A 19,925-nucleotide genomic window follows, 5' to 3' on the forward strand; every position below is an offset into this window, starting at 1 on the left:
TGTTACTCTACGGCCCAATGTCTTCAGCAGCAAGATGAAAACTGGCCCAGGCCACCCACCCCCACCTGCACACACCCCGACCGAGAGGACGGCAGAGCCCCACCTGCGGCGATGAGGATGTAGGGGTCCTTCAGCAGGGTGACGAGGGGCGTCCCCTTCTGACTCTGTCAAGAGAAAACAGGGGTGAGAAGGTCGCCACGGCCCCTGCAGGGCGCTCGCTGCCCGGCCGCTTACCTCTGGCTGCACGCGGGAAGGCTGGAGCACAAAGAGCTGAATAGCTACAAAAAAAAGAGACAATTTCCTTTTCAGAAAGCAGGTGTGGCCCCGAGCACATGCCGCCACGGGTGACAAGGTCACGGCAAGGTGCCCACGTGCACTCACCCACCTCCATCCAAGAGCACCAAGGCAGCCAGCACCAGGAACGGAGCCGTCTTCCCCACAAACTCGTAGAGCACGCTCCCGAAGGGGGGGCCCACTGCAGGGAGAGGAGGGGGCCAGCGTCAGCCACTGGGGTGACCCCCCCACACTAGAACCACCCACTTGTTTCTTGTGTTTCTCTCCCTACTTTGCTCCAAAAAAGATCAGGGGTGGTCGCACCACAGCTGCCTTGGCAACTACCTCCAAGTGGCTTTTTGCAGGAGAAATGGGCAAGAGGCTGCAAAGGTCACCCCGAAAGCAAAGATCCATGGGAAACGAGGTCCAGGGCTGTGCTGCTGACGGGGCACAGGAAACGGGTACACGGGAACCTCATTCCTTATAAACCAGCACAGCCAGGAGCTGCAGCCTCCACGATGAACATCAGGAACGTTAAAAGACAAGGGAAAGGCTCCTCTCACGGAAGACACTCGTCCCCTGGCCTGGGAGGCAGCCAGGGCAAGTGGGGCAGAGGCAGGAAGGTTCTCGCCGATCACAACTCACAGAATGTCCCAGCGGAAAGGGTCTGGCAGACCATCCTCTTCAACCCTTCGTTGTCCATCTGGGCCAGGGAGGTTTGGGGCAGGGGGCAGGGGGAGCCCTGGGCCTCCCAGCTCAGGACTCTTCCTACCACTTTCAAAGTCTCCATGAAAGAAGGAAATACAAAGGGGGTGTCTGGGGTACTTGTCAGTGTGAGCGTGGACTTGGCCCCACCGTGACCTCTCCTGCCTGTGCACCCACACAGGGGACCTCACCCACCTAAGACCCCCATGGCCAGGCCTCCCAAGGCGATCCCCATGGCGTTGCCTCTCTCTTCGTCATCTGTGTACACGCTGGCCAGCATGCCCATCCCTAGACAGGGAAAGAGATGGTCAACACCTGAGCCCGGGAAACAGACCAGTCTGTGACTCGCCTTCCCTCTGCAGCCAGACTCACGCGATCTTCCCAAACCCGTCAGATTCACTAAAATATAAGAGCAAGCAGAACCCAAGAGCCAGGTGGGTACCTTCTTTTCAAGAATCCTCACCGTCCCACCCCACTATCTGATTCCGCACATTAGCCCAGCTGACTCTGTAAGGGAAGCCCCTCCCCTGTCTTTGGCTGGGGCACCCCAGCACCTACCAGCGACAGAGGAGCAGGAGGAGCCCACGCCCTGCAGCGACCTGGCGATCAGCAGGAAGGCGTAGCTGCTGGAGAAGGCGAACACTGCGAGAGAGGACCCACGTCAGTGCCTCGGGACTGAACTGTCCCAAACAGGGACATTTCTGAAGCCCTCCCTTAACCATATGGAGCATCACCACGTTTACCACCGGGTGCTTTTGCTCCAGGGAGACCTCTCTCTACCAACTCTTTCTGCAACTGTTGCCAGTACACAAACCCCCAGGTTGTATTCTTAGTTTTCGGCTCGTGGGTGTCAGCACCCATCCCGAGACCCACACTCACAAGGCAAACATCAGACACTTACTAATTGTTGAGATGAACATGATGCAGAATCCCGCAAACATGGGAATTGGATAGCCGATTCTGCAAAACACAAACATGAGGGGAGTCTGGTGACCGCTGGGTATTTTTTTTAAGGCTTTATATTGACTCTCTCCTGGTTACCCTTTGGGAACAGGCAGATAAGCATTTGGTGGAGTTTTTATAAAAATTCATAGACTTGGTGCTTCCTACCTGACCTTTTTGTGTTTGACTGTCTTGGAACGTGAATACATTTATGGACTGCCACTCCGAACTGAAATTTCTCTGGAATAAATGTTAACACAATATTGGCAAAGTACTCAGAACACATCCGAAATACACAGCCCCTATTTCCGTCATTTTTTTATTATTGCTTTAATTATAGTCTCTGCTAGAGCTTTCCCAAAGGAACAAGTGCAATCAAATGATTCTGATAAAAGGCCATGAAGTGATTCAACTAGCAGCAAAGACAACTGCACTATGTCTAGGAGGCATTAGGAAGCAAGATTTTTAAATCTGCCTTCCTGTTGACCCCAGCAAGGCCAGCCCAGAAAGATGGGACTTGGGGGTAGGTGGGCAGGGGGATGATGGCCCCCCAGGCAGTGGCAGGTGGGAAGGACTTGTGGCAAGGTGGGTCCGGAGCCTATCCTCCCTCCCTCCCTCAAGAGAGAAGGTGGGTGGGCCCATCCCCACTTTAGTGTTACAGCCCCCACCCTTATAAAAAAGAACAAAAAGAAAAAAAAAAAGGCCTCATTTTCTGTGCAAAATTTCAAATTCCAAATTGGTCTGTAAGACCACTGCCCACACAGGGCTCTGGCACCACGCCCGCAGGGCTGATGGGAAGACCCCGGCCTTCCTGTATCACACATCTGGCAGGACACCTGGCCCTGCCACTTGCCCCGGGGAAGTCTCCTCTCAGTCCCACAGAGAGACCACGGCCCACCTCCTAGGACTGGAGTGCGGAAAGAGATGAGGACATCAGACTGCCTACAGGGTACCCAGAGCACAGAAGGTGCCTCAGAAACTTTATTTCCTCCCTTGTTCTCTTCCTCCTTTTCCTCTGTTCCTGTCGGACTAACACAGCTCGGTCCCTGCTCTGCAGGCGAGCATGAGGGTGCAGGCAGCTTCCTCCATTTGAAAGGGGCCGACACCGGCTGAGCTATCACCCAACTGCAGATTTGCTCCAACCAAGAAGAGCTCAGAACATCTCCAAGCCTCCTCTCTCTCCCACCGTGGTCCCTTGGGAACCTGGAGAGGAACAAACTGAATCCAAGAAGGCAGGAGGACCAAGCAACCTGAGTCCCAGGCACAGCCTGGAAGGACTCTTCTATTCCAGGCTTGAATAAAAGATCACAGTCACAGCACTATAATCTAAAGGTTACACTCAACTCTCCAAGCACTTACACCCCCAGCTCAATGATTTGATAAGGGCCGTATTTCACTTCCCTATTTTACAAATGAGGAAACTGAGGCATGAAAAAGTGACTTGTCAAATGTCATCGGGCCAACTTCACTTGGGCCATTCCCTCCAGTCCAGGGCTTTTCCTTGTAAACTTTACGTTACACCTGCCCAGGCAGTCAAAGGGCGTATGTGGCTTTAAATAGAATCTTGCCAAAAGTTCTCCTGCCCATATTTTTTTTAAAAACTGCTTCACATGCATCCAGAAACTAATACCAAAAATGCAAATATTAATAGCATCTCAAAATTATGACAGATTCCCAGGCAGTCAGTCCCCCTCCCACAAACCATGCAAAGAGCCCCCTACTGTGAAGGGAAACGAGCTTATAATTCACAAAGGGGGATCCAAGCAAGTCCGGTGAACCAAGAAAGACACCGGGACCCTGAGCTGCAGTTCAGATGGCCATGGGATAGCAGCGACCCCTCTCTCAGCCTGCGCCAGCTGACTGTTCCATGCTCCTTACGTAGACAGCAGAAAGCCAACCCTGAGGCTTACACAGCACTGCCGGACACTGCACCAGGAAACGTCCGGGAGGCTCAGAGAGAACTCGCAGGCAGTTTATGAAACAATGGACATAGGACGACATTCCTGGCTGCCCTGGAACAAACACAGGCTGGCTTCTCACCCCCTTCAATACATATTTGGAAAATCTAGTAGGTGAAGTGCCAATATACGTGTCAAAGCTGGAATGGGGGGCTTAACTCTTCCTTCACTGATTCTTCATTGTGGTTACTTCTAAGGCTCTAACATGGAGCCCTTCTGGCCACAGGGACATCCCTGCAGCCAAATGAGACACCTGTGTTCCCTCTGCATTGACACAGGCAGAAGCACAGGGTGGTTTCAGGACAAAACTTGGTAAAATTCAATAACCCGTCTGTGACCCCCAAACCACCAGCAGTACGACGCCCAGTCTGCAGTCCAGCTGGTGGCCGAGGTACCCTGGCAGGGCACAGATGGGATGGCCTGGCAGCCACTGTGCCCCACCCCCCACCAGAAGACTTGGGCATTCCCTGTGACTGGGAGTAGGAGGCAGCGTGCAGGGTGGCCTTGTTTTTCAGATGGCCAATGCTGAGGCCCAGGGAAGGTAAGAAACTTGCCCCAATTCCAAGGTGATGGGCATACCTCGAGTGTCTAACGTGTGTTGGCATACACTTGGGTGGGGACGCCAGTCACAGGAGTGCGTGGGATGGAGGGTGCACGGTCTCACTGAAAACCACAGGCTGTACATCAACAGAGGTGCTGTTTACTTTGGAAATTCTGCAGCTACTATGTTGTTTTTTTTCTTTTTTTTTTTTTTTTTTCTTCCCTAATTCCTTTGGGATTTTAACAAAGCATTTATGGGATAACCAAATGGCACAGCTGGAAGGAAACTTGAAGGCTGGCCAGTCCACACCCTCCTCTTAGATGAGGAAGCTGAGGCTCGGAGACAAGAGTGGTTCACTCGAGGCTACAGAGCAAGCCAACGGCCTTGGACACAAGTGGGCTCATGTCACTGCCTTCTCGTTACTGGACATGCCTGTGCCTGCACTTTCTGATGGGGCTGCCCAGTGGCATCATCTTTCCCCGGAGCTCAGCCCTGAGGCAAAGACGACACAACACAGCAGCCCCTGTGTCTCCACCCCAAACCCTTCTGGACCCTTGAACGTCTAGTTCAAGGAGAGCCAGCCAATGCCCCGGGGTCACCGAGTGGTGGAAGGAGGCCAAGGCCCTTTCTTCTCCCCCATAATAGCTCCCAAATGGACAAACTCAACTGACATTAATCATAATCTACGTGTGAGTTGGCCCTCTTGTCTCAATTCCGTGCCGTCAGGCATAGCACTGATGAGCACAGCTAGATCTGGTTCACAAACCTTTAACCAAATGTCCCAGCACAATCCCCGTGTGAGTCACCGGGGCTACGGGCATCCTGTATAGAGCATCCGGGAGCAGTTAATCCAATCTCAGTGAGACTCAAAATCATACATTTAATCCCTAGAAAAACACCTAAAACAATAAATATTAATTATATATACTTGATAGTGAGGAAACCCACATGTCCCTAAATGGTCACTGGCAATAATACCTTTTCTGCAATGCTAATAGCTTATCTTTGCCATAGAGACGAACGCAAGCTCTGTTCTCAGGACTGCGGAGACCACAGGTCCCTCTACGGCTGGGGGCCCAGCAGGGTACGGACCACCACCAGATGTGATGAGAGGTACCAGTTCCCTTTCAAAGTTCTCTGCACACTCCTCACGTTGGTCCAGTAAATGAATGCCAGTAAACAGAGTAATATATTTTAAAGTTGCTCAGATATAATAGGAAGTCTGTCAATCATTTAGTAAATGAAACAAAATTCTTAGGTTTAGCCCTTAGGTCTGGCTGTCCCTGTCTGCCAAGAGGGAGTCCCGTGGGCCACAGATTTCTCACTCTCCCAGCATGAACCCTGTTCCCTTACAGCCCACGTGGAGCCTCGGCTCCCACAGGAGATGCTGTAATTCCACTGCCAGTTCTGATTTCAAAAGCAAAGACTCACCCAGCCCTCCCTACCATCCCAACGACATCTAAGATGGGAGATCCCTTTCCAGAACAGCTGGCTTCCCTGTCCACGGAGAAGCTGAAAAGGTCACTGCTTATTCCCACATCAAGCCCACTTGAGACCAACTGGCTGAAGCCAGGAAGAAGATAAGCAGGGTAGATTTCGTACAGATTTCATGCCCTGTGGCTTCCTCCCTGCTCTTCAGATGCTAAGATTTGTGAGGGAAAAAAACTGCTTTCAAACATACTAGGTAACTATGGAAATAAATTAAGCCACCAACGATGGCTTGATGAAAAGCAGATCACCACCAAGACAGTGACAAGCTAAGGAGGAAGCTGAGGGAAACGCCCCCAGCAACGGAGTTAACTCTTTCCCCAGCCAGCCGTGGGGCATGGAGCATCTTTTGGTTCTGAAGATGCAACTGCTGTTTGAACCCCACGCTAAGCAGGTGAAGACCACGATGCCACGTCTTTACCTTATTGACGGAAGAGGGAAATGTAAAGGTGTCTTCACGTGGTTTATTTGCCTGAAACATTCCTTTTATGTACACGTATGTCTAAAACTCACTGACTGGACCAAATGATGACAGGTGTCACTGGTACAATTCCTGCTACCACCTTTTGCACACAACTGCAATTGTGAAATGAATAGTTAAGCCGTAATTATAAAATAAGTCACAAGTGCCTCCAAGATGGAAATCGAGTCAACCAAGGCATCCTCAGGCTTTGGAAAGTCTTATTGGATGTGTCATCACTACACTACCAAAATCAAAGGTCCTTTGCTACCTATCTGGTCACGCATTTTAAGTAAAAAATAGAGCACCTGAAGAATAAATAAAACAGAAATAACGAGTATGGCATTACCATTCAAAGGAACAAAGAAACACTTCCAAGAATTGTTACTTTGTATTTTCAGGGTTTGGCCCAAGATCTTATCTAATGCTTAAAACAACAGACTGGCAGCCTACCTTTTTGTGTCACCTACTCACAAAAGCCACTCACCTGATACCATCATGACCACGAATGGGTCATGGGTCCCTGGGTGTCACATGTGTGCTGTAGGGTGTCTCATTTCAGAGTGGGTCCCACTTCAACTAAGAGCACCTTCAGAAAGGAATGCTCTGCCCCTCCTGACCTAGGCAGCTTCCCCCACTTCTCTGAGGATGCACGAGGCAGACCAGCTCACATCAGGGACTGGAAAAAGATTGTATTTTTCTGGGGCCACGAGGGTCCGTGTCTAAAAAATCAGGTTGATTTTTTTCTAAACTCTGCCCATTGACAAAATAACACTCACTGTTTGGGCCTTTCCTAATTCAGCCTGATACAACCAGGAAGAGCCCAGGTAAATGCAAGAAAGAGATTTTGGACTACATTCTTTATTTTTAGTGGGTGAAAGTACAAACTGTAGAACAGTACACAGATAGAAAGAACAGGAAAGGAGGATGGCAGGGCCTTGAAATGGGACAGTCTGGACATCTCGCCATTGTCCTGCCACTGCTGAGGGCAAACCCTTTCTCCTCCTGAGCTGCAAACTCCTTTGCCTAAAAAATGCTAACACTGGCCCAAAAGCTTTTGGTAAAGTCAAGTCTCCGCAAGCGCTGATGCTCCATGTTTTTAACTTCTCTTTAATCAGAAACATGTTAAACAACTTTAAAATGCTATCTTAAACACACATTTACAACACTGAAAATGTAAGTCAAACATCTTATTGGTGATTGAGGGTGTGATTAAATCAAAAGACTATTTGCAGTGGCCCACAGGGGAAGACTATTAAGGCAAATGGGACATATTTTTCTCTCTTCTGTTACTGTTTCCCTCAGAACTTTGGTGGGAAGCAGAGTCTCAGAGTGCCCAGAAGAGCTGCAAAATCCCCAAGTTCTTAGCTACTGGGCTTGGAAAATATTTTTTTAAATTAGAAATCATGATCATTTTGAAGGGGCAACAGAGCTCAATTGTTTTGGCTACATCAATATTAAAATGTGTTTGCATTTCCACATTACCAGGAAGCACTAGAAGATACAGATCATTTTTAAATTTGCCGTGTAGCTTAGGTGAACCAGCTGGGGATTAAAATTTTGCTCTAGATAATTTCCAAAGTGGGTTAATCACCGTAAGAATAGACTAAATTGCACAAGTCACAAAACAAAATTAGGTTTCTCTTGGAAGATAATTTTTTTTTTTTTTTTTGAGCCCCAAACATGAGCCGTAGGTGGCTGCAACCTCAAAGCCTTTGGAGTATTTAACAGGGGAAAGGTCTGGCTGGTTTTAAACAAGCTTTTTCCCCACGACATAAGCAAAGCAGTAAAAACAAGAATGGGATTTTTAAAAAGCTTTTCATTTGCCATTTGCATTTGGAAGATTGGAATACTCACATCATTTCAGCCAGAGTTTCTAAGTATTACACCCATGGCTAGCAACGTTCTGCCCAAGTGATTGGCAAGGTATTATTTTCGATAATGTCCTCAATTTTCACATATGGTATTTAAGTTGTTTGCTTTCTCAGAACACAAAACCCTGAGCCATTTTCTGTAATTACACCAGATGCATTTTAAGAAGCACTCTTAGTCTTGATGAAAGCAAGAAAACAATCCTGCAACCACCGAGGACTGTTTGGTTTTCCTCTGGAACACAGAGGTGCTGCTCAATGTCACCTTCATAATGGTGCTTCTAGGCGGGCTCACAGTCGGCCCATCACTGGGTTAATTTGCTTAGCATATTTTATGTGGCAGCCTTGTAATATTGCTTTGCACAGACTTTAGGGCTGGATGTGGCTTGGGGTTGTTAAAATCCATTCAATGGCACCACTCAGTCCAGAAAAATCAAACTGTCCGGCTCATCATGGGTGCATCAGCAGCAACTTCCGTGTGTCCAAGGACAGCTGGTGTTGGGGCAAGATAAGATCTGCCATCTCCCTCCCGAGCCCCAGGCCAGCACCCCAGGCTTCCTCCCATCACAGACCCCATAACCTCTGAGTCACACAGGGCTCTGCTCTCAGAAGGGCCTTATGCTTGGTTTAATGCCCTGTTGTTGCTGTCTTGAAATGCTTAATTATATTTGAACATGGGGCCTGAATTTTCATTTTGCACTGGGCTCCCTTATGTAAACGGTCCTACCCTCTCCCTCCCCACACCAAAGCCTGGGTAAATGTAAAGACTTCCCTGCTCCCTGAAATGCCAGCTGACCTACTTAAAATTGTGTTTGGCTCACTGACTTCAATTTGGCTTTGGAATCTCTAATGGCTCCCAACTGCCCCACAATAGCACCCCAGTCCTCTCTCAGCCTAGCCCTGCCCTCTTTAGTTTACCCCTCTGCCCACAACATTTTCTAGTCTAGTCTTTGTTCCTATTCCTGGGCCTGGTCCACAGGTAGGGCTCTGGGGACTCCGCTCTCTGCCATTTTTGCATTTCTGCCTGGGCTTCTACACCGTGCACCTGGCAACCCACCACCAACACGCTTGACTACACCTGCTCCCACTTCTTGCACTGACACCCTTGGGCACTGCCTCCTCCCTTTAGTTCTAAGCCCCTTGTCCTGTGCTTTGAGCCCCCACACAGACCGCACAAAATTGTGCCAACTCAGCTGTAGAAGAAATACTTGCTAGATGGTCACCGACAATGGAGAAGCAAACAATGATGCCAAATAATGCATGTGCCGAAAAAAATCTAGAACGTCCTGATTAATATAAAGCTAATCTGGACAGCTTGCATTATCCAGACAATAACCTCAGTTCTCGTCCCTTTGTGCCCATGGACACAGCTAAGTAACCGGCAGAAGGGAAGGAACAAAGCCATGACCTCAGCATCAGCTGAGTCCCATCTATGCCGCAGTGTTCCAACCTCTTCCCACATTCCCTGCCTCGGCATCCACTAGAGCCTTTACCATTCCAGATCTCAAAGAAGCCACCTTGGCCTTCCATAAGCAAGTGCACGACCAGCAGTGGGGGACAAGCAGCAGCCACGTGGCACACAGAATCCAATGACAGCCATGACAGCTACAGAGTTCTTGCTGCCCAAGGGTGATTCTGACAAATGTACTTATAAAACCTGGCATTTAGACACACCAAAGTTCTCCCACTTGGGGAGAGCCTCTTTATTCTGTCTTCTTTAATATTTTCTTACTTGTTGAGCATTGGAGGGGGGATGGAGAAATCATGATTATCTGACGACAGAGACATAAAGGGAAGGAGACTGGTTTCCCCAGCTCACCCACCACAAATGGTGCAGATTCTGACAAATGAATAAGCAGTGGAATCCCAGTGGGGACAGGAGCTTGGAATGACAGAAATCTACAACCCCTGGACTACAGCAAGCCACCCTACCTGTTGGTCAGCAGGCCTATGAAAGGGTTGGTGAGGAGCTGGACGGTGGCTTTCGAGGCAAACAACAGGCCAACCTGCACGTTTTCATTCAGGAGGTCTTTGTCTTCACTGGGACAGTCGGAAGGGGCAGAGGACGTGTTGGTCACCATGTGCGGTGTGGTGGCCTTAGGCAGCTGCCCCCCCTGCAGGTCTCGAGTGGCGTTCCCAGTGACCATGGTAGAGTTGTCATAATAGGAAAAGATGCTCTGGAAGCTGTCCGAGGTGGAAGCCGTGAGCACCGGCCTAGAGGTCTGGGTTTCTGTAGTGTCGTTCTCATGCTCAATGCTGTACAGGTAACTGGGGATGATGGGGACTGGGGAGGAGAAGAACAGCAGGGTGGTGACCACACCGAAACCTTCCCCCTCCGGGACATATGCCAGAGAGGTGGCACATCTACCCCAGGACCAGGACCCCTGTGCCGGATGCCCACACTGCTCACTAGAGAGCACAAAGTCCCCAGAGCCTCTGAGCGGTCCTCTGCTCTCAGAGGCAGCCGCTGTGCTCAACTGACTGCCCCGGAGACTTAGATATGGTCTGAGTCAAGACAGTGCCCACCTGGCGTTAACCGGTGTTTTTCAGCACGAGAAGTTCGAAAGACTTTTAAATGAACCAATCAAGGGAACACATCTAAATTTCATTATGTGTCTTAGAAAAAAAAAATCAACATGCAGGAAGTAATAATTTGGAAGTTCTGCAAAAGGCCCATTTCATCTTTCCATTATGTGAGTGGGAATCTGCCATTTTTCATCCAACTTGTAAGAGTTCAAAATTCCTAAGACTTCCATAAAGGAAAAGCAAAATTGTTTAATAGAAACTTCGGGCACAGGTGTAATAATAGAGCATTCAAGCCAGAGAATTAGGGCCCCGTGTTACTGGAAACAGATGGGCCCACAGCTGATACTCCTGGAGGTGAAACCTGCCTACCCCACACTCTGCAAACTGCCGTAAGAACCTGCACGTGGGGAGAAGGGAACTCGCACCCGCCACTTAAGAGTCTAAATGAAAAAATATTTGATTAAAAACATGCTTTTTAAGGAAAAGCATGCCAGATGCTTTTCTGTTAATGAGGCTAATTAAGAGACCTGGATTTCAATTATTTAGTTTTTCAAAAGTCCATTATAGGAAAAAGGAGAAAACCAACAGTGCTCAATTGCTGTCGTCATGGGTCCTAAAATGTGTCCATCGCCAGCCATTCAGTCATCCAACAGATCTAAATGTCACTTCCTTTTTTGGACGGATGGACAGTGACTTGGTTTTTTCATGTTACACCAAATTATTAACCCACCTTTTTGGATAGCATAATAACTATTCTAACACATTTTGAACTCTGGGAATTGTTCCTCTTTAATAGAAATCTTTTTCATCGCTGTGAAAGTGGGCAAGGGGAAGCGGGGAATTATCAGGAGGAAACATAAGTTCTGGGGCTTATCAGATGTCACAGTTTTTGCCCTGACCACCAGGAAAGAGAAGCCACGAACGCGGCTCCTCCTAGCCCAGGCGCCGCGGTCTGCAGGGGATGTGTTTTTTGCAGAGCGTGTGCTCCAACTTCCCCGGGCCGGTGGGGAGCTCCAGGACCGCGCTCGGCTAAGTGGGGCGCCCAAGGAAGAGGGTTCCCGAGGAAAGGGCGCCCCTGGAGGGGACGTGCAGGGAGGGACGCCCAGTCCGTACGTACCCACGACGGTGAGCAGCATGTTGTCCAGCAGCAGCGCGAGGAACACGATGAACAGGATGAGCTTCCGCGAGTGGCGGCTCTCCGGCAGCCAGCGGAGCAGCGCCAGCTCGCTCAGGGCCATGGCTTCGGGGCTCGGCTGCGGGCGCGGCGCGCGGTGAGGGACGGACACGGCCGGGGACCCCCACGCTCCCGCCCCCAGCCGGGGAACCGCGCGCACTGGCGCCCCGGCCTCCGCCCGCCGGCCCCGATCGCGTCCCCACTAGCGCCTGCGCTCCCTGGAAAGAGCATCCTCGAGCGCCGTCGGGGACCCAGCCTGGGGCCGCCCGGCGCCACCCTGCGCCCCGCCGCCCCCGAGGCTCACACCTCTCGGACTGCGCCCTCGGAACGCGCCGCGCTCCCTGCGCCCTGCACCCCGCTTGCCCGGTGGTCCCCGGAGTCCCGCGCGCAGCGCTTTGGGGGTCCCCCGCCCTCCCCCGGCCCCTGGGCTCTGACGCCGTGCCCCACGGGCAGGGAGCGGGGTCGGTGTTACCTCGGGATCGCCTACGGCTGCCCGCCCGGGTCCTCCGCGACCGCGACACCGCCCGGGCCGCTGTGGGCTCCGTCAGTCCTGGCGGCTCCGGTTCGCAGTCTCCACCCCAGCGGCCACCGCCGCCGCCGCCGCCGCTCGGTTTACCGGGTCCGGCTCTGACGTCACGGCCGGCGGGGGCGGGGGCCGGGGCGCTGATACCAAGCTCGGAGGGGCCGCCCCTGCCTGTCCCCGCCTCCGCCTCCACCCTGGCGCAGACCCTGCCCGGCCCAGCTGCGCCCTGGGGACCTGGGCCCGGTGAAGCGGCAGGGGCGCAGAGGGAAGGGGTCGGGTGCCCCGGGCGACAGGTGAAGAGGCAGGGACCAGTGGTTTCTTCTGCTTTGAACAAGTTAGGTGGCCCTTTAAGCCTCAGTATCCCTGAAATGAGCCGTCTAGACGTGAATGATGGCCGTGGGATGAGTGCGCCAGGGGTCGTAGGTGTTTGGGAACCAGGGCCAGACTTTTTCTTGGGAAAGCCATACTTTGCACCCCACCCTCTCCTCCCCTCCTCCACCTCTGCGGCATGATGCAGGCGGCCGCTGGGAGCCTTTGAGCCGTGGGCACCCTCAAGCTGGTGACATGGGAATGGGGGAAAGGGCTACCTCTCAGTGTCACCCCGCAGTGGAAGTGGGGGGAGGTGAGGGTTGCAGGCCCTTAAGTCCAGGTGTCAGAAAGTGCGAGCAGGGCGCTTGGGCCTCTCGGGCCACCTGAGCAGGGGGCCTTGGAGATTGGGGAGTGCCTGGCGCCTTAGCGCAAGGGCTCCGCAGCAGCTGGCCCGGGCCCTGTGTGCGGCAGGCTCCGTGCTGTGCCCTGGGGGTCTGGTCTAGAGATAGCTGAGAGAGGTAGGGTGCCTGTTGGTGGCTGATTCCGAGCTGTTATCCTCACTCCCAAGGGCTAAGAGTCCACCTGTGATTTCCAAGTCTTTTTTATAAACAAAGGAGAAAAAAACAGATGCCCCTCTGACAGCTGGAGCTCTGGAGGCCTTCCAAGGGGCTGCAGGAACAGGAGCTGTTTTCTTGGAAAGCCATTTAGAATAAATGTTAGCATGTCACAGTCTCTTAGCAGAAGAGTCTGACCTTGTTTTATTCATGTTCTCTTGGGTTGTCAGCAGGAGGCCACTTGGAGCAGCAGCATGATGTGCGACTGTCCCCAAACTCTCTACCTCCTTAGTTCCTTCCATAGATCCCCTGATGCTTGCCTTTGTGACCCCCCCCCCATGTGTGAGAAAAGATGGTTGAATAGGTAAATAGGTCAAGAACACGGGTCTCTGGGATGTCCCAGGATGTGTGCAACTTAAATATTAAATAGGGAGGAGAGGAAGCAAACCACTGAGGAGGAGAAAGCAGATGGCAACGAGTTGTTTAAGATGTTAAGATGTCACATTCCTGGAATGCCCCAAAGTGCTTGCTTCAGAACCCACGGATACAGGCCCTACCCAGGGACTGTAGGGACAGAGAAGCGTCACTGTTAAGGGCCTTTGTCAGGATGCCTGGGTCCCAGCCTGCTACTTCCTTGGGCAGGTTATGTAGCCTCCGTGTGCCTTACCTTCCCCGTCTCTGAAATACGGACACTATTAATAATTGGATCTACTGCAGGGTGGTTGTGAGAGCTAAATGGGAATGGACAGGCAGCTCTTAGCACCGTGCCGGGCACACGGTGAAAGCTCCGTGTCAGCCGTTCATTCATGCGATGAGTATTTGTTGAGTGCTTACTGTGTGCCGGGCACATGGCTGATGCTGGGGAGACAGCAATGGCCTAGACAAAACCCCTGCTCTGGGGTTGCTTACATCCTTACATTCCTGTAACCACATCACAGCGGGGAACACAGGAAGCAACACCAAACAAACTCCAGCGCAGACAGCAGGAGGATGATTGCTCCAGGACAAGTGCTACCCTGTGCTCCCTCCTCCAGGTCTCTGCCACCACCCCTGCAGCACTGTGGCCTGTAACTGAGTCTTCAAACTTTTTGTTGACAACCCCTAAAAGAATTTTTTTAAAATATGTATGCCTTATGCATTAACTGGCATCTAAAATGAGTTTTTTACTCATAAATTTAAATAGTTTGGGGTATATTGTATATGTTTACCTTTATATATAAAATTATTATATCTCTCTTGAATGCAAAACCAGCATATTATACTTAAAGATACAAACAACTTTCTCTTTCACAGTCAAAAAATTTACATTGTGTTCTTTACACCTTCAAAGTATGTTTTCATTCCATTTCCAATAGAATTTTATCCCTACTGTAATGTTTTATCGTTTAAATTCTGTATTCATCACCTTACCTATTAAGTGAACTGTGACAAATATATGAATATGCATTAACTTTTTAAAGTTTTCTTATGGCTATAAGGCTCTAAAATTCCCTGTAGGATTATGTGATTATAACAGTTATTAATGGTATGCAAATGATCAAGACATCATACATAAACATGAATCTTGATAAATTAACATAAAAAGGAAAATTGTATTAGAAGTGCATTACTTAATGAGATGGATGGAAGGGGATATTTGGAGCCTTGATGAAAGAAACCCTGGTATTGTCTCTGTTTAGTGCCTGGGATGCTTTTATGCCTCAGGACACTGTACCACAGTGAGATGGTCAGACTTGGATTAGGTACCGGGTGAGCCTTTCTTTTGCCCAGTGTGAGACAAGAGATTGCTGAGAGGAGAGGGGATAAAGGAGCCTCCTGATGTCTGCATCCTGGTCCATCTCAACCAGATCCATTTTAAAATAGAAGGGATATGGAAATTGAGGGTCTCCAGTGGCTTGGGAAATCTTCATATAGACCCAGTGTCCCGGCATTCCAGGCTGAAGGGCCCAATCTGGGAGGCCATGCCTGGGCTGGGCCTTCAGCCCTCCACAGCCTTTTCTTATACCTCGCAGCCCCTGCCTTCCGCCTCCAGCCACAGTGATTCCTCTCAGTTCCTCTGCCTCAGGGGCTTTGCACATTCTCTTTCCTCTTCCTGGGAAGTTCTTCCTCTTCTTTTCCTAGTAATCCCCTCATTCTTCATTGCTAGCCCTAACGTCACTTCTTGGGGGAAGCCATGCATTCGTAGACCCCACCACCACTGTCAGACAGGTCCCTCTCTTATTAACCCACATGGAACCGTACTTCCTCCAGAGTATGCGTCTCCATGTGGAATGATATCCCCATAAGTGCGATTAATCATCTCTGTCTTCCCAGGTATCAGGACTGGGGTTACTCACTCATCACTGATACTCCAGAACACAGTCACTGCTCATTAAACACCTGCAGAGAGATGTGCATGGCCGTTAGCAGAGCTGTGGGAACCAGAAAGAGAAACACCTTTCTGGAAGGGGAAGGGCATGTTCCTCTCTCCCCTGCTGGAGGCCACTCCTCAAGGACCAGGCTTTGAGGATGCTGCCTAGTGGACACAACCTTTATTTATTCTCCCTGGGAATGCAGACTGGTGGGCTCAGGCACCCTACCTTCTGTCTCTACCGACTTGCACCCTTTGCAGAAGCTGCAAAGGTACCACCAGGGTTGGCTTTTTCATTAAATTTCAATATTTAGGAATGATAATTCCTAAATTCCATTGAAGAGGTAGCCACCTAGGACATAGCAGTCAATTGAAGCAGACATTATCTGAGATACACTAATGTGAGTTTAAACTATAGGTAGCATCCTAGCTGGGTCACTTTACAAGCTGTATGACATGTATGGGCTATTTAATTAACCATTGCATGCCTCAGTTTCTCATCTGTCACTTGAGCATAATAGTCCCTTCCTTGATTATAGAGATTAAGTGGCATGAGCCTGGCACAGTGCCTGACACTCACCAGGTATTGTCTGTTAATGGAAAATTGAAAAGCTGAATACAGGAATGGTGTGGGTGTTCCACGGGGAAAATCTTCAGGGGCTCCTACCACCAGAGAACTTCGAAATAAAGAAAACATACTTACCTCCTGGTCATTAAGCTGTGAAATGTAAATAATGGGTCACAGCAGAAATTAACAAAGGCATGCTGAAGAGACTTGTTAGACATGGGGAAAGAAAGGTGCAGTGGCCAGGTGGGCCCAGATAGGACCAGGCAGGTCACAGAAGGGGGAGCCCAAATGGCTACAAGCTTATGCAGAGACATTCAGACACACTAGTAATTAGAGAAATGTCAATTAAAATGACAACAAGGTACAGCACTACACCCATAGCACTGGCAGCAATAGGAAGCCAGATAATGCCACTTGTTGCGAAGATGTAGGAAAACGGAATCCTTTCCTTGGCACAGATGGGGACTGGTGCAACCTTTCTGGAGAGTGATCAGGAAGTTAAGTAAGTGCCCATCTTCTGATCCAGCAACCTCTCTCCCTGCTGGTCTTTCTTTACCCCAGGAAGCCGATTAAATAGCTCCCTGGAGGCTCCCCACAGAAGAGGCCCATGCACAGAGAGCTGCTCCTGGGAGAGCGGGGTAAACATAGCACACACCTAGAATGCACTGCATACCAGGGGAGCTGTTGAGACAGTTCACGCTGTGTTTTGTGGGAAACCTCTCCCCATTTGTGCATGGCTGCAGGTGGCTCCCGTGCCCTGGATCCTCCAGGGCTGGTGGCTTCAGCTGAACCTTCAGAGGAATCCTCCATCTAGACAGGGTTTGTCTGCAGACTATGTGGATGAAGAGTCCCTCAGGCAAAACCCTCAAGAGCTTTACTAATATCTTCCTTGTAGAACAATGACAAGGTGCTGGTGGTGGTATTTCTTCATAGCTTGAGGCAGGCTTGGGCAGAACAGGATAGGACTGCGGGAGGTGAGGGCTAAAACAGGGACCTGAAGCAGGAAAGACCCTCAGGCTCCAGTCTCTCCCCTCCTGCCATGGTGCCTCAGAGAAATCCCCGCTCAGACCAAAGGGGAATGGACAAGGACAGTCATTGTGGTATTGTCTGCATCAGTGAGGAGTTGAGGCTACCTTGGTTTCCATCTCTAGGGAATAAGTGAAATGTGGAGGGTGTGCACAGTAGAGTACTGTGGAGCTGCAGACGTGACGCAGACGTGACGCACTGGATGACACACATCTCTGCAGGCAGATTTCAGGAGGTCTTGAGTACGAAAGAAAGAGGACAGCAAGTTCTACAGCACAATTCCAGGTTGATACATGAAAAGTGCATGGGGGTACCACTGTATATTTTGGAGGCTTCATTTCCAGTCAAGGGAATGTATCAAATACATGGGAGTGGGTGCTCTTGGGGAACTGGGATGAGGCAGGAAAGTGGAAGGAAGTGGAAATAAAACAAGAAATGAGCCTTACAAGGACGACTGACCACAGCGACACAGGAAAGTGACTCCCAATGCTGGGAGCCTCCTAAGGTCCAGGTGGGTCCTTGGCTTCGTGCAAGAAAGAATTCAGAAGCGAGCTGACAGTATAAAGTAAAAGCAAGATTTATTCAGAAACTATAGAAAGTCTACTCCGTAGAGCAGGCTAGTTCTCCCTCCAGAAGAGAATCAGCCCCCTGTGGAAGAGAACCAGCCTCCTGGTTCCTGTTGTCCTTCTATTTAAGCAACAGCTTAATTACAGCTAAACAAGGGGAGGAATATTCATGGAAGGAGCCATGTGTTCCTGGAATCAGGGTGACACCCTCTGTTCCTCCACCATCTTGGTTCTAACCAGTTGGAACTTGCCCTGCCTCCATCCTATTTTGATCAAGGTAATTTTGAGACTTCCTGATTCAGGTAACTTCCTGACCCAATTAGATAAAGCTAGATCAACGCCCAAAGCAATGCCCAAGACAGTACCTAAAGCAGTACCTGCTAGTTCCCTGTCTCAATGGGAACTCAATGGGAACTGAGGCTGATGATCAACTCAACTCCCTGTACATGAGACACCCCGTTCCCAAAAGGATGTGTCCTTCAAAAGGGGCTGTCCACCATGGATACCTAGAGAAAGCAAAGGCTTTCAGTAGAGTTAGCTGTGCTGAACACCTAGGCCACACAGGGAAATGTCTCCCCAGGGCAGGCAGGGCTATGCTGTGTCTCAAGCCAGACTGAAGCAAAATGATAGCAGATGGAAACCTCTATCCTCAGAAAACAGCAAAGAACATCAGAAAGGGTAAATATCTGGCTCAATGCAAAAGCCTCTTGGGTGAATTTTTTTGGTTTGGCTTGGTTTGGTTTTTGCCTTTTTCCTCTTATTTTTTTAATAAAGCTTTGTTTAAAATTAAAATGATATCATCTGGAGGAGTTTATGACATGTGTAGATGTATTTCTTATACATCTATAACTCCAGGGGTGGGGTACTTATGGGCCTATAATGTGGAGAAATTTCTATATTTTATTTGAAGTGTTTATTATTAACTGTAAATGGACTGTTAGGAGTTGAGGATATATAATGTAATCCTTAGGGCCACCACTATAAAAATAATGCAAAGAATAGCTAAATAGCTAGCAGAAAAAATTAAAATTAAATGCAATTCTAAAAAGAATTCAAATAATTTTAAAAGATATGAAGGGAGGAACACATGAACAAAACACAGAGGAGTCAAACAGAAAACAAAAGTAAAATGAGGGAGGAAACACAGCTATATAAAAAATTACATTAAACATTAATGGATAATACAATTAAAAGAAAGACATTATCAAAATGGATTTTTAAAATAGTCTCAACTCTGTGCTGTCTATAAGAGACACTCTTTAAATATAAAGACACAGATAGGTTGAACGTAAATGGATGGAAAAAATATGTTACTGAAAGTTCAGCACTTATCCCCAAGGCTACGTCAGAAAAACAAGGACAAGTGGTTTGAGGAGAAGGAAAGAGAAGTTTATTAATTTTCTGGCAAATAGGGAGGATGGGAGACTCTCGTCTTAAAGTACCATCACCCTCTCTATAAGCACAAATACAGAGCTTTTAAATGGGGGGCGGGGGTTCAGCTTGGGACTATTGTTGTTTAATTATAGTTGATGGTCGATTGATCCCATATCCAGTGAAGACAATCTTGTGACCTCTGCCGGGACAATTCTATTGAGCCATCTCCTGGTACAAAAAAACAAAGAACATTTCCCTGCCCTTCTGATTACTGGCCTTAGGCAGGGATACAGGTTTTAATTCCCAAAAAGAGTTGGGGGGGCAGGTAAGAGACAGCTCATAAAACATTTTATCCTTTTTCAGGCTATTCCCTCTGTTACAACGCATGCAAACTGTAAGCATAAGTAGGCTGAAGTGACTATATTAATTTTAGATAAAATAGATTTCAACATCATGATAAAAAGGATCAATCCACAGGAAGACGTAACAGTCATAATGCACATGCACCCAATAACAGGGCTGGACATACATGAAACAAAAATGGACAGAATTAAGGACAGAAATAGACAGTTCCACAATCAAAGTGGGAGAATTCAACACCCCTTTCTCAACAATTGATAGAACACCTGAACAAAAATATCAGCAGACATAGAAGATCAAAACAATAGCATCAGCCACCCTGGCTTAATTGATATTTATACTGAACAATAGCCAACT

General features: G+C 49.1%; 1 protein-coding gene across 1 annotated transcript in view; it reads right to left on the minus strand.

Annotated features, from left to right (window-relative positions):
• The window catches only part of SLC18A2 (solute carrier family 18 member A2), a 36,547-nt gene extending 24,536 nt beyond the window's left edge, over positions 1–12,011 (minus strand). Inside the window, exons 1-8 of the mRNA XM_045569381.1 lie at positions 11,882–12,011; positions 10,171–10,522; positions 1,880–1,938; positions 1,537–1,620; positions 1,174–1,266; positions 386–475; positions 235–278; positions 104–164 (exon numbers count right to left, since the gene is read on the minus strand). Coding sequence (XP_045425337.1) covers positions 104–164; positions 235–278; positions 386–475; positions 1,174–1,266; positions 1,537–1,620; positions 1,880–1,938; positions 10,171–10,522; positions 11,882–12,002 — 904 coding nt within the window. The 5' untranslated portion in view covers positions 12,003–12,011. The remainder of the gene's footprint in view (positions 1–103; positions 165–234; positions 279–385; positions 476–1,173; positions 1,267–1,536; positions 1,621–1,879; positions 1,939–10,170; positions 10,523–11,881) is intronic.
• Positions 12,012–19,925: the final 7,914 nt, after the last annotated feature.

The sequence above is a fragment of the Lemur catta genome, chromosome 14 (genome assembly GCF_020740605.2).
Source record: "Lemur catta isolate mLemCat1 chromosome 14, mLemCat1.pri, whole genome shotgun sequence".
NCBI classification, from domain to species: domain Eukaryota; kingdom Metazoa; phylum Chordata; class Mammalia; order Primates; family Lemuridae; genus Lemur; species Lemur catta.